We start from the raw sequence: 14,914 nt of genomic DNA, 5'->3' as shown, positions 1-14,914 counted from the left end.
CTGCTCCCTGACACAAGCTCCACTCTGTTCTCCATTGACAAAGGTACCAATTCCATCCCATGCCACACAGTTGCTTCCTCCCCATAGGGAGAGGTGTGCCCTGCTCCTGCCCACTGCTGGGGGGGAGGGGTTGGCCAAAACCAGGTTGTTTGGGAGTAAAGAAATAATCAGCCAACAGGGAGGCGATAACTGGAGCTGGAGGGGAGGGCGCAGAGTCGGAGCCCATGTTGATAGGGAAGCAGAGCTGAGCGGAGCAGTTTGAGTCAGCAGCAACTGCATTATAAGACTGCGCCCCTCAGTGGCCTGGCTCAACTTTGACATTTTTTTTCAGATTTGGGTGAGCTTGGGTGCTAACTGTGTGGGCCAGGGGCCACCAGTGGCTCTGTCTCTGGTTCACAGAAGCCAGCATGTTGAACAGGGATCCACCTAAATGAGCCAAGAGGAAATGCCAAGGAAAGAGGCATGGTCTAAGCCCCAACCCTCAAAGGCCTTAGGGAGGTACCTCTCTCTGCTCTCCTGGAGTAGGACAGCCAAGCCAAGTCAGCCCTTTCTTGTTTAAAAAAAAGAAAAAAAAGAAAGAGGAACTGCTCCTCCCCCCTCCCGCCCCCCCCAAAAAGTGATCAGTAGTTAAGGGACTCACCCTGGAAGTGAGAGATCCAGGTTCAATTCCCCCCTCTGCCTGATCTGAAGCAGGGACTTGAACCAAGGTCTTCTCCCTCCCAGATGAGTCCCCTAACCAGTGACTTCTGTGGTGGATCACTCTGTATAAAATATGTATAAAATATGTAAATATTCAGGGACTTGAATCCAAGTCTCCCGTCTCTCAGGGGAGTGTCTTTACCACTCAGCTATAGAGTCATTCCCACTGTCTCTCTGGCCCAATAACTTTTATTTAAAGTGAATAATGTATTAATTATGTGTGTATAGATAGATACACACACAAACCCGGTATAAATGTATTGCATAATCATACAATTACATCATGTAAATATGAATAATGTATAATAAATGAAACTATATCTATATTTTAAAAGTTAAATATTTCATTTCAAGCAACTAAACTAACTTAAAGACCTTGTGAGAATGGAGTAAATAAACTAAGTAATGCTCTGAAGTGATTTATTTTGCATTAAATCTGACAATATTTCCGAGTATTACTCATTCCCCATTTTACGGTCCTTGATCATATAATTCTTAGCTCAGTAAGTGCTCTGCGTGCAGAACTCCTATTAAAGTCATTTAGGGCCTGATACAAAGCCCTCTGAGCCCCTCCTATGGCCCTCATGCAAAGCTCAGTTAGAGTCTTTTCATTATCTCCAATGGGCGTTGCATTGGACACTTAAAAATGCACCATAACCCATATATGCATCGGAACTTTGCACAGAGAAAACTTTCAGGATCAGGCTCTCAATGCTAAACTAAAAATAATTGACAATATAGAGAACTCTACAATTTCACAAATGGGTTATTTTAGATCTGCACATTAACAAAGTTTCCCTAGAGAAAATTAATTTTCCCCAAACTGCTTAATATTCATGTAAAAAGGTTTGTGTTTTGACAATCAAATATTTTAACAAAAAACATGCAAACACGCATCTTTGTAATCCAATCAGAACCAGTCCAAAGCAGAATTACAGCCAGCATTGCCCTTGTTCTAGTGACTGGTATTTTTGTAATTGAATATGGGAGGCGGAAAAACAACAACGTCTGAGCATGGAGAGAGGTCAGAGACTAGGAACATATTGGTCCCTTATTGCCTTGAAATCTATGAATGAATCATGTTCCCTAAACACAGTATAAATCACACTGAATGGATTTTCAGTGAAGACTCTGGAATGCAAAATTAAAAAGGAAAATAAAAATCAATTAGCTTCAATGGCTCTATGCGCAAAATTATGCACTCAGCACTAATCCAAGGTCACTGGGAGCCTCTCTCTTGGTGTCAAAGGATCAGATGCTCACTCTGTTGGAATCTACCGACTTTCCCTTTTAATGTCAGCCAAATGCCAGATTATTTACAGGAGCTAAAACAGATGTTGAACAGAATAGGAAAACAAGCCCCCAGAAGCGGAAGCTTGGTGATTCACCATGTGATTGTCGGAGGCTAACCTAATTATTAGAAGGAAGCCTTTACAGCAGCTCTGGAGATGATTATTCCTGTGATTCTGTTATAGCCTTCGTAAAAGGCAAAGTTAAGCCATCCATTTCATTACAGCTTCTGAAAGGATTTTCTTAAAGAGCTAATTTATCTGGGCAACAGTAACTGAGCATGAATTAAATAAAATGCCTTTCTTGGGGGTCATGAAAATGTAAACTAGTTCAAGGCACTGTATGTCAAGCCTCTTTAAAGTTAATATTTTGGACTTCGAGGCTTTGGTGTCGTATCCCGTTTTTTATTAAGCCCATCAAAGAACAACATTTTTAAGATGATGGACTTTGATGTAATAGTCAGGCTCCTTGTTTCCCGTGTAGTGATACAGCAAAAATGTAACAGCATTGAAAATCAGATGCTTGCTATCATCTTCACAAAGCCACTCTTTTAGGGTCTAATCCTTCAAACACAATTAGATTACCAAGTGTAGTGGTTCGTGCTTTTGGTTGTCCTATAACTCAGTGGGACTAATCAAGGCAGTAATGGAACTGCATAAAGTTATGAGCAATATGCTCAGTAGTAATTTGCAAGATCAAGCATGTATTTCTTACTTCTCTCCCTACCATCACTGTTCCTTTGTCAACCTTGTCTCAGGTATCAATGTGGCCTAGTGGCTGTGCTTTGGACTGACTGTGAAGATCTGGATTCTAATCCCAGTTTCACTGCTGTTAGTTGGGTGACATTGAGCAAGTCACTTTTCCTCCTTGTGATTCAGTTTCCCCACCTACAAAAAGGAGATAATGATCCTGACCTCCTTGGTAACAAGCTTTGTGATCTACTGATGAAAAACACTATTGAAGAGCTAGATATTATTATTAAGATGCCAGAGATCAGTTGAATAATTGCATAGCTTATGGACCAAATGTTCAAACTTAGGTGCATTATTTAAGCATCTGAGTAAAAGTGGCCTGATATTCAGAATTTCTGAGCATCCACAAATCCCACTGATGTCATTGGGAGGTGGACACCCCTGAAAATCAGGCCATTTTTATTCAGATGCCTAAATAATTACTTAGATGCTTAAGTTTAGGCATCCACATTTGAAAAACTGGGCCTATAATGCTTTTTATCTGCTCTGACGAGCAAGAATGTACAGGTTTCAGAGTAGCAGCCATGTTAGTCTGTATCCGCAAAAAGAACAGGAGTACCTGTGGCACCTTAGAGACTAACAAATTTATTTCAGCATGAGCTTTCGTGAGCTACAGCTCACTTCTTCGGATGCATGGAATGGAACACACAGACAGGAGATATTTATACATACAGAGAACATGAAAAGGTGGAAGTATGCATACCAACAGGAAGAGTCTAATCAATTGAGATGAGCTATCATCAGCAGGAGAAAAAAAACCTTTTGAAGTGATCATTAAGATGACCCATAGAAGGTGTGAGGAGAACATAACATAGGGAAATAGATTCAATTAGTGTAATGACCCAACCATTCCCAGTCTCTGTTTAAGCCTGAGTTAACTGTATCTAATTTGCATATTAATTCGAGTTCAGCAGTCTCTCTTTGGAGTCTGTTTTTTTGAAGTTTTTTTGTTGCAAAATTGCCACCTTCAAGTCTGTCACTGAGTGGTTAGAGAGGTTGAAGTGTTCTCCCACTGGTTTTTGAATGTTATGATTCCTGATGTCAGATTTGTGTCCATTTATTCTCTACGCAAAAGAATAAATGGACACAAATCTGACATCAGGAATCATAACATTCAAAAACCAGTGGGAGAACACTTCAACCTCTCTAACCACTCAGTGACAGACTTGAAGGTGGCAATTTTGCAACAAAAAAACTTCAAAAACAGACTCCAAAGAGAGACTGCTGAACTCGAATTAATATGCAAATTAGATACAGTTAACTCAGGCTTAAACAGAGACTGGGAATGGTTGGGTCATTACACTAATTGAATCTATTTCCCTATGTTATGTTCTCCTCACACCTTCTATGGGTCATCTTAATGATCACTTCAAAAGGTTTTTTTTCTCCTGCTGATGATAGCTCATCTCAATTGATTAGACTCTTCCTGTTGGTATGCATACTTCCACCTTTTCATGTTCTCTGTATGTATAAATATCTCCTGTCTGTGTGTTCCATTCCATGCATCCGAAGAAGTGAGCTGTAGCTCACGAAAGCTCATGCTGAAATAAATTTGTTAGTCTCTAAGGTGCCACAGGTACTCCTGTTCTTTTTGCGGATACAGACTAACATGGCTGCTACTCTGAAACCTGTACATTCTTGCTTCATTTTTTCAAGAATGAGCAGTTACAGTATGGGTCTTCATTTTTACTGCACAGGCTGCAGCTAGGGTGGAAGCTAGCCTTTCAATCCTGAATAGATCTAATAGATCTAATGGCACCTTCTGGCGTACAATTCTATGAAATCCGGAAGTTTTTTCTTCTCTTAAAAGAACACCAAGATCCATTCCACTTTAAGAATCCCATCCATTGCCGTCAAAATTTTGTTCTTATAGATGACCAGCAGGGGGAGAGGGTTGTCTTTATGGACACTTGCAGAAGAGAAGAGCTAAAGAGTTAAGATTTGGCACACATTTACATTAACTCCATGGAATAAAACTCTAAATTTTCATTTTAATATTGCGTGAGCTACAGTTTGCTTGCACTATCAAGAGCTCCTATAGTACATTAGTGCATGTAGCAAATCATCTAATGTAATGCAGGTGAAATTATTAGTTTGTTTTGCCCTCAGCAGGGCAGGACAGTTGTATGGGAGGAGGAAACAGTGTGGGCCCTTTTGGATTTCTCGGTTTCCTCCCTTGTGTCTTCATTGAGAGACGGTTCAGGCAAATAATTGGGGGGAAAGAAAAAAGTGTGTGAGCACTGAAGGGCTTAGACAACAGCCCCAAGTGAGTGGGGAAGGGGCGTGGGTTTGTTGATGATTTGCATCCGGTTAAATGCTTATCTGAAAAGTTCCCTTTATAGCAGAGTGCTTAGTACAGAGGGGGCTTTTAAAATAAAAATGCCAGAAGAAAAAAATCTCTTTCTGGGCTGGATCCTGAAGACACCATGGTTATAAAAACATTAGATAGTTAGAACTGCCAATCCTAGTGTTCAAAAATATCAAAAGTCAGTCCCCAAAAATCTTGAGATTTTAAAAAAACCAAACACACACAAGTTGGGTTTTTTATCTGCCTTTGGATTTTTGAACTTTTAGGGTCACATTTTCCAGTTTTTCACCACAACCATGAGGCCTAGAAACTTTTAAAAAATGAATGCTGGAATTCTCTTCCGTGACTCCAGAAGCTTGGGCTTTAATTAAAAAAAAATAACACGAGTATCATGACACTTGCACTACAATCAAAAGAGCTGGCAAACTGAGATGTCTCTTAAAATGTACGGAAGTGCTGACAAGGCTGCAAGCAGTAACTGAGTCAATTGCTATCTTGTTGTTTGGTTCAAATAAAGTATCTGAAATGTGAAGCACTGTAAAGAACCCAGTATGTCAAAATCTTACAGTAAGCATGTGAGAAGGTGAAAGAGAACTCACCATTATTCACCAAGACGTGGAGTGGACAATTCTTTTCTCTAAACTGTTGCACAAATTGCCGTATGGACTTCATTGAAGCCAAATCACAGTGTAAAAACTCCACTGGAAAGAAACAGAAAAAACACCCAGTGAACTCAGTTTACAGTGAAATAAAACAAAATACAAATGTATATATCACAATCCCACCCATTATGCTTGAGTGTGACCTACAAAGAAAGGGATTTTAAAAAAACATTGGCTCATGCCCTTTTAAAAATTCTTTATAATGTATAAGGAGGGCCGAAAATGTTCTTTTTTATTCAGATTCAGAGACTTTAAGGTCAGAAGGGACCATCGTGATCATCGTGACTTCCTGCACATTGAAGTGTACAGAACCTCGCCCACCCACTCCTGTAATAGACTCAAACTTTGGCTGAGTTACTGAAGTCCTCAAATCATGGTTTAAAGACTTCAAGTTACAGAGAATCCATCATTTACCCTAGTTTAAACCTGCAAGTGACCTGTGTCCCAGGCTGCAGAGGAAGGCAAAGAAAAAAAAAATCCCAGGATCTCTGCCAATCTTGAGCTGGGCGGAAATTCCTTCCTGACCCCAAATATGGTGATCAATTAGGCCCTGAGCATGTGGGCAAGACCCACCAGGCAGATACCTGGAAAAAATTTCTCTGTAGTAACTCAGAGCCCTCCCCATCCAGTGTCCCATCATTGGTCATTGGTGATTTTTGCTACTGGCAGTCACCGATGGGCCACATGCCATTGTAGGCAGTCCCATCATACCATCCCCTCCATAAACTAATCAAGCTGAGTCTTGAAGCCAGTTAGGTTTTTTTCCCCCCTCTGCTCCCCTTTGAAGGCTGTTCCAGAACTTCACTCCTCTGATGGTGAGAAACTTTCACCTAATTTCGAACCTAAACTTGTTGATGGCCAGTTTATATCCATTTGTTCTTGTGTTAACACTGGCACTTAACTTAAATAACTCCTCTCCCTCCCTGATATTTATCCCTCTGATGTATTTATAGAGCGCAATCGTATCTCCCTTCAGCCTTCTTTTGGTTAGTCTAAACAAGCCAAGCTTTTTGAGTCTCTTCCTAGTAGCCTTTTGCTGCACCTGTTCCAGTTTGAATTCATCTTTCTTAAACTTGGGAGACCAGCAATGCACATACTATTCCAGATGCGGTCTCACCAATGCCTTGTAAAATAGTACTAACACTTCCCTGTCTCTAATGGAAATACCTCACCTCATGCATCCTAGGACTGCATTAGCCTTTTTCTTGGCCGTATTATATTGACTGTTCATAGTCATTCTATGATCAAATATACCCAGGTCTTTCTCCTTCTCTGTCACTTCCAACTGATAAATCCCCAGTTTATAGCAAAAAATCTTGTTGTTAGTCCCCAAATGCATGACCTTGCACTTTGCACTATTAAATTTCATCCCATTTCTATTACTCCAGTTTACAAGGTCAACCAGATCTTCTTGTTATGATATTCTGATCCTACTCTGTATTGGCAATACCTCCCACCTTTGTGTCATCTGCAAAAAACTTTTAGCACACTCCCACTTTTTGTGGCAAGGTCAGTAATAAAAATGTTAAATAAGATCAGTCCCAAGACCAATCCCTGAGGAACTCCACTAGTAACCTCCCTCCAGCCTCACAGTTCACCTTTCAGTATGACTCATTGTGGTCTCCCCTTTAACCAGTTCCTTAGTCACCTTTCAATTCCCATATTAATCCCCATCTTCTCTAATTTAACTAATAATTTGCCATGTGAAACTGTATCAAATGCCTTATTGAAATCTATGTAGATTAGATCTACTGTGTTTCCTTTGTCTAAAAAAAATATGTTATCTTCTCAAAGAAGGAGATCAGGTTGGTCTGGCAAGATCTACCTTTTGTAAAACCATGTTGTATTTTATCCCACTCACTATTCACCTCTATGTCCTGAACTACTTTCTCTTTCAAAATTTGTTCCAAGACTTCGCATACAACTGAGATCAAACTAACAGGCCTGTAGTTTCCTGGATCACTTTTTCCTTTTCTTAAAATTAGGAACTATATCAGCAATTCTCTTGTCAAAAGGTACGACCCCCAAGCTTACAGATTCCTTGCTATTGGACTTGCAATTTCATGTGCCAGTTCTTTTTATATTATTGGATGGAGATTATCTGGGCCCCCTGATTTAGTCCCTTTAAGCTGTTTGAGCTTACTTCTACCTCGCCTGTGATAATTTCTACCTCCATATCCTTATTACCCTTAGCCACACTACCACTACCTCTAAGTTCTTCATTAGACTCATTCAAAACTGAGGCAAAGTATTTGTTTAGGTTTTTCCCCTTCTTTCAGCTTTTGTTTTTCAAGTTCTTGGTTTTTCACCCTCTAAATATCAGGAATGTCAAGTATGGTCTTCCCTTGTTTTATTAGGGTATCTGTTGAATTGTTCAGAGCATATTTATTGTGAAATATCATACCTTAATTGAAAGAGTGTTGAATCTTTAACAAAAATGTCTTTTATCCACTGTTAATCAGTAATTAAATAGGTGTCAACAAAATTAATAAACATTCAAACACAACCAAAATCCTCCCATATGTTTTAGACAGTCTGATTAAAAATTGCTTCCCCTTTCAGTTGTTCAACTCCCACTCTCTTGACTTTTTTGATGTCACCAATTCACTAGTTCTCTTGTCTAGAATATTACAGGGCAGACGAGACCTGTATGACTTATGTGAAAAACTAACAAATCTGCTCCCCCCTTGCTGCTCACCCATCAAACTTTTATTTATTTATTCATTTTATTTTTAAAGCAAAACTTTCAGATGTTTTTTATACATCAAAAGGAGGCAGAAGAAAAAAGTGCAACCTCCCTTTTTTGCAGGCTCCCTTTAGAAGAGCTATGAAAACTGCATGCCATTTTAAAAAATGTAGACTGACAAAAACAGAGAGGGGGGTTCAATTATACTCTCTAGAGTATGTGCTCTTTCTTCTCTCTTTTGGTTTCTTACATATAAAACGACAATTTGTGCCAATGACACAGGACTATTAGGCTAGCCACTTAGTGATTTGAGATTACTATTTATTGTACTGTAACATACTCAGCTTTACTGTTGTCGTTAGATGTTTGGCTGCATGCATGTGTTTAGTTATTACCTTGTACATGTGGGCCACCAGTGTGGTTAGATGTTCAGTTGTGTGTGTGTTCTCTTCGTGCGCTGTTCCAGCTCAGCGCAGACAGACAGCACAGCAGACCTCGAATGAACTGCCCAATGACCACAAGATCCACTAAAGTGCAAAGGCACCAGGCCAGATTTATTGTTGACAAAACACCGTAATAACACATGGTAGACGCTACAAGGATACTAAGACATTTATAACCATGACAATGGACGCAGCTCAGTGAATGGCGGGACTTTCCACTGCCCCCTTGGCAGGACAAAGACACTCCCCCTGAGATACATCTTTACGTTTGTACCCTTTGACATAATCAATTACTGCCCCTTGACGTGGCTAGCTATTATCTGGTATATGTTGGTTTAATTAAAGCATTTTTATTACTTACTGTTATTCTGACCTTATCTTTTAGGACGGGTCAGTATGTTTCTGTTATCCAGGGGGAATGTTTTTGTACCATCCTTGATATCGGGATGTTTTAGTACCACTTGATATCAGGATGTGTTTGCGTGAGTACTCTGTGCTTAGCACTTCTTAGGGATGTGTATTTCTGCAATATCAGCCCCCTTCTTGCCAGATTCTGTGAGCAGGTCCTGCCTCATACCAGGACTCTGATATGAGGGCTTATGTTTCAGGTATCAGAGGGGTAGCCGTGTTAGTCTGGATCTGTAAAAGCAACAAAGAATCCTGTGGCACCTTATAGACTAACAAACGTTTTGCAGCATGAGCTTTCGTGGGTGAATACCCACTTCTTCGGATGCAAGACAGGCTTTCTTCCTACCACAACTCATTGTTCCCTTCCCCACTTATTTGTCTAATCCACATGTTTGATATGATCATAAGATAGACTGTGAGTTCTTTGGGGTATGATTGTGTGTACAGAGTGCATTACAGCTAAACCCTAACCCCTGATTGGGGCCTCGAGGAACTCCAGCAATCCACATAAAACACAGTAATAACACTTATTCAAATTCATTACAGCAGAATACTTTTCCAGTCTGAAACAGCTTTAGAACTTCAGACACAAATGAAGTTTCCAACTGGTTGTCAATTATGTCAGACTATTGTCAATAACACTCTCTATATGGTTAGATCTGGCTGCTTTCCTTGATGTTATTTGTATACTGCATTTGCAAGTGGCAATGAGACACAACAGACAGCATATTTCTAGGGGATTACTGCACACTGAAAGTGGATACAGCCATTCCTTCTTTGGCCTTCTTGCTGTATAAAGCCACATGAGCAATGCTGTAATCTCCCAGGTAGTTACTACCTGTTGTGTCCTGTTGCTTAGTAACTAATAATGTACGGTTATAACTCTGAACAGTATTGACTACCATCTCGATCCTTCCTTTATGTGTGCAAACAGAAATATCAAAAAATACTCTGAATCTACCGTAGCTTTTTATTTCTCCAATCGGCTCTAGCGCCCCAATAGAAGAGAAATTAGGAAAAGAATGGTCGCCTCTTCCATGGGAGATATGCATGCACCATGAAAGGAGGAGTTCCTTTTAATACAATATAACAACAGACACAAAGCACTTGTGACTAGAGCTGAGCAACATTTTTTCGGTGAATAAACTATACACCAAAAACCATTGAGTTCATTGAACGTTTCGACCAGACTGAGAAATCGCAATGGTTCTAAAATGTTAAAACAAAACATTTCATTTTGACCCAATTCAAAATTTTAACAAAAGCAAAGGGGATCTAGATTCACAAAATGGCTTGAGGGCGGTGGGGAAGAAAGAACATCATCATCCTTGTAGCCTTTAGCCCAGTGGGTAGGGTACCCACCTGGGATGTGGGTGTTCAATTTCCCCCTCTTAACTAATGAGGAGAAAGGTGAATGTGTTAACCACTGGGCTTTGGAGTATTCTGCCATAGGTGTTTCTCAGTCTCTCCTATTGAAGCTGTTTTGCTTTTTATAAATAATGAAATAGTCATTGGAGCAGGAACTTGATTTTGGGTCTTCCACATTCTCAGAAAGGGCACTAACCACCAAGCTATAGAGCCAGTCTCACTCTTTTCCCCTGGACCAATGACTATTCACGGCCATTCATAGCGGCACTTCATAGTCATTCATAATGACAATGACAAAGTATTTAACACAATGAGGTTCTGATCCATGAATGGGGCCTCTGGGCATTACCACAAGTACTACTAATATTGTTTTCTTGCTTCAGGCTCATTTCTTGGCAAATGTATAATGATATTTTGTAACTTCATCATTTTTAAATTCCTTCTGTCAAAAGATCTCAACACACGGTTCACAAAAATGAATAAACTAATCCTCATAAAGTAGGGGACATTAATCTTAGTTTGCTCATAAAGCAGAGAGATTAAGGGCCAGAAGCTAACATTCTTACTCACGTGTAGCAGTACCTTACTCTGATAGTAGTTCTACTGAAATAAATGGAACTTTTTGGAGATTAAAGCGCTATTCCACATGAGAACGTCTGAATATGGCCCTAAGTGACTTGCCCACGGTCTTGCAGTGCATCAGTAGCAGAGCAGAGAACAGAAACCAGAACTCCTTTCTCGTATGGTTTGTTCTTTTAGCCTGAGTAGTAGATTAAAGAATTGCATATTAAGAATCTAAATGATACTGCCAGATCATAACAGTTTTAAATTTACCACCCACATATATTTTTTTAACTACCCTTTAACCAAACCCAACATTTAGCAATAAAGACGAGACAAATGACTGCAGATTAAGGGCTTCTCTACACAGTGGGGTAATGCGCTCTACAGGAGTTGTATTTTCTAAAGTGCACTAATGTGATGCACATTTATTGGTCTGTGTACAGAAGCCCTTAACCTGCAGTCATGAGTCTTCTGCATGTCAGTGCACTCACCCCACTGCGGAGTTAAGCCTTAACTTTGCAATAGCTTTGTTACTTGCCCAATATAATGAGAAACAACAGCTCATGAAGTTTTTCCATGTATAGTAGGTCTGGGCAAAGAAAGCAAACATCACCTTTGATGGAATACAAACAAAGTCAATACTTCTCCAAATTAAAGCTGATGCCAATATTAGGCAAAAATTATTTTTAACATTTTCAGTTTATCAGTCCATTAGGCCTCAAATCATTCCTGTCCCCAGAATTGTTAACAAGTGTAATTTTGTTATTGTCTAAGTTTATTAGCATAATAGATCTTTAAAACTAATCAGTCCTTGGCTTTGCATGTGGCTTTCAAATTCTCAAACAAAAACAGAGCAAGAACGTAGGATTTGGAATTTAGGAAGAAGAACACTAGCAGCTAATGCTGCTGAATAATCATAATAATTTCTAACACTATTCCATTCAGCAGTTCCTTCTACTATTCTTTCACACACAGACATTCACTTCTAGAATGACACATGAGCCTGTATTTCTTTCCTCTGTGTGGGTATGTCTGACACTCTGATCTATGTAATACCTTCACTAAAAGCAAAGCAATTACATCTTTGTCAGATGCTAGCTAAAATATTCACACAGAATGAAAAAAAAAGATTTGACTATTACTTTGCTGTAATCTGGGGACACCTAACTCAATACTCAGAAAGTTATTAGCTAGTTACATACAAATGGAGTGTAATGGAGCAAAAAGATGACCAGAATTCATTCTGTGCTTATTCACACCCAGACATGCATGTTTGATATTATCAATATTGCTGCTTTGCCCAATGTGACAAGTTTTTTAACATACATTTATTCTATTGTAGCATTTTGCTTAAGCAGGTACTGGCTGTACCTCAACATCATAACAATGTCTGCTTTAAATCTTCTGTACATAAAAAAAAACCAAACAAAATGATTAACAACAAACTGCACATAGCAGAGGACAGAACGGTCACCACAAAACTGGCAAGCACAATCTCACCTGTGTCTGTGGCACACCCACCTTTAAACTTCTATTCAGTACATTTGGATGCTATATGGGAGGTAAGGAGCTTTGAACTTCCCCCACCTCAAGCTAAATGGTCTTAAGGAAACTCCTTGCTCTTCCCCTTTTACAGATGATCAACTTTGGTTAGCTATATTTGTTAATGCTTGTACAGATCAACTCTCTGTTTAAACAGGTTTCTGTAATATTCAGAGAAGAAAATCCAGACTCACCAATGTCAAAGGGCACCCTTGTGGTGCCATAATATGGGTGCCAAAGTGCATAAGTAGAAATTGTGAACTTTCCAAGAAAGACAGTATACTGTAAGTCCTTGGTTAAGATCAGTAACAGTGGCATTCTCCAGCCTATTCATTGCAATCTGACTTTTGTGGGGGGTGTTTAAGGAATACTATAGTTAGAAATTCTTGGTGGATAATTATTGGCACATGCTTTTTTCCAGAACTGTTTGAACATTGTCTGTTCAAAAGAAACAATTGAAAAAGCAGTTTATAGCGTCACTTCTTAACTACATAGCTTTTGACTTACTGTACTAAGAGGGAAGGGGGGGGGGGAAACTTTCAGGATTTACATTTCACAAGTTACTTTAACAAAAATTAAAAGGCTAAAACTGAAAGGATTTTTTTTTAAAGTGCAGCTTGACTGACCCATTTTCACCTCCTATAACTTAACCATCTTGGTGAGGATATTTATATATAAAAAAAGGAGTGTAGCAGAATTAAATGTCATAGTCCACTGACCCTCTTGTGTGTCAAATTCAGCCAGTTCTACTGCAACACTTGGTCCTCAAATAAGCAAAATTTAGAATAAGAGCTCTGCTTTCAAGTTCCATCACTAGCAACTGCTCCACTTACTGCCAAAATAGTACATCATTATAACAGAATCTCCAGACTGATTCACAGTTCAGTCAACTTTCCAGAGCACATATCACAGAATGGTGGTGCAAAAAGTAGTTCAGATAAAGGCTGAGAACTACTCACGCATGATTGCCTCAATCTATTTATACCACAAATTGTGTGTTATTTGAAACAAGCTTTTTTCCCCTCAAAATGTATACATTACAGGTACAGTGTGCATGTGTTTCATAAACACATGTAAATACACTGCCTTGCTATATGATATTTGCATATGTTTGCAGCTCAATATGGACAGGGCTTGAAAAACCAAGCAGCCACCATCTAACCAGAGGCCTAAACCTACTAGCCAGAGGCAGATACAAAAAATGAGAGGAAGGGATGACACCTGCAAGGTCCAAGGGCAGTCCCATGGTGAGAAAGCTGGGTAAGAAGCCTTGTCTCAGCTGCCTGCAACGGAGAAGGGTTCCTCTAGGGAGGGAGTTTTTCCCTGATTAGTCATAACAGCCTGTGTGTATTAGAAGTCCATTACATCTGAAGCTCACTCCTATGGCTGCTGGAAAGCCGGAGCTCTCTGTCCCCTCCCCACATTCCAGAGCCTCCTGGTTGATGGGTATGTCCCTGGCTTTCCTTATACTCAGGTCCCTGCTGCAGTGAAAGGTACAGGAGGTCTCTGCTATCCTGCCAGACTCTTGCTTATTAGGAGGAGATTTTCTGTAGCTCTGCCCCTTCCCCAGACTGGTTTTGGGGGGGTCCTCCTCTCTCCTGGATGTCTTTAGGATCTGTTTCTGACCTTTCTGTAGCTTTAGGGTGAAATTGACAAGGCTTTGTCACATTTGCAGCTGTCCACAGGGTTCTGAATGGCACCAGAGTGAAAATAACCAGTTTCACTCCGCAGATGTGGTTTGGCAAAAGTAGGTGCAGCAGCAGGGGCACCGGAGTTGCCTGTTAGAAGACTCAGGAAGGTAGCTATGCATCAGTTCACATTTGGAAAATTTTCTCCACAACCAAAAGGGTTAGAAACAACCTGGACCAAGGATCTGGCATGAAAAGTCCCATTTGCATCACCGGGATGGTACAAAGGGAACTTATAGGTGCTCTAATGAAGCATCTGAGGATTCCTCTGTCAAAAGGGAATCTCTTGTTGAAAGAAAGAAACTGCAAAAATTGATTGCTTGGAATCTCCTCGCCCCTATTACTTGGGAAAGTTTGGGGAATGGGTTTTTGAAACAGTGAGTACGGACGCTTTTCATTCCTATAATTAGCAAGCTGCAAATTGCCTTTTTTCCCCTCCACAGTTGACATTCCGTCCCCCTGTGCAGAGGGCCAGCACAAGACCTACTCTATGCATCACTTACA

The 14,914-nt window shown here is 40.0% G+C and overlaps 2 protein-coding genes across 2 annotated transcripts in view; both read right to left on the bottom strand.

Annotated features, from left to right (window-relative positions):
- Positions 1-14,914, bottom strand: part of DHRSX (dehydrogenase/reductase X-linked) — a 205,522-nt gene that overhangs the window by 58,601 nt on the left and 132,007 nt on the right. Inside the window, exon 4 of the mRNA XM_045004368.1 lies at positions 5,649-5,750. Coding sequence (XP_044860303.1) covers positions 5,649-5,750 — 102 coding nt within the window. The remainder of the gene's footprint in view (positions 1-5,648; positions 5,751-14,914) is intronic.
- ZBED1 (zinc finger BED-type containing 1) overlaps positions 11,281-14,914 on the bottom strand; it is a 134,590-nt gene continuing 130,956 nt past the window's right edge. The window contains exon 5 of the mRNA XM_045004360.1: positions 11,281-11,376. The gene's annotated coding sequence lies outside the window, so the exon portion shown is untranslated. The remainder of the gene's footprint in view (positions 11,377-14,914) is intronic.

Source organism: Mauremys mutica, chromosome 1, assembly GCF_020497125.1.
Source record: "Mauremys mutica isolate MM-2020 ecotype Southern chromosome 1, ASM2049712v1, whole genome shotgun sequence".
Lineage (NCBI taxonomy): Eukaryota > Metazoa > Chordata > Testudines > Geoemydidae > Mauremys > Mauremys mutica.
This window is presented reverse-complemented; position numbering and strand designations above follow the sequence as displayed.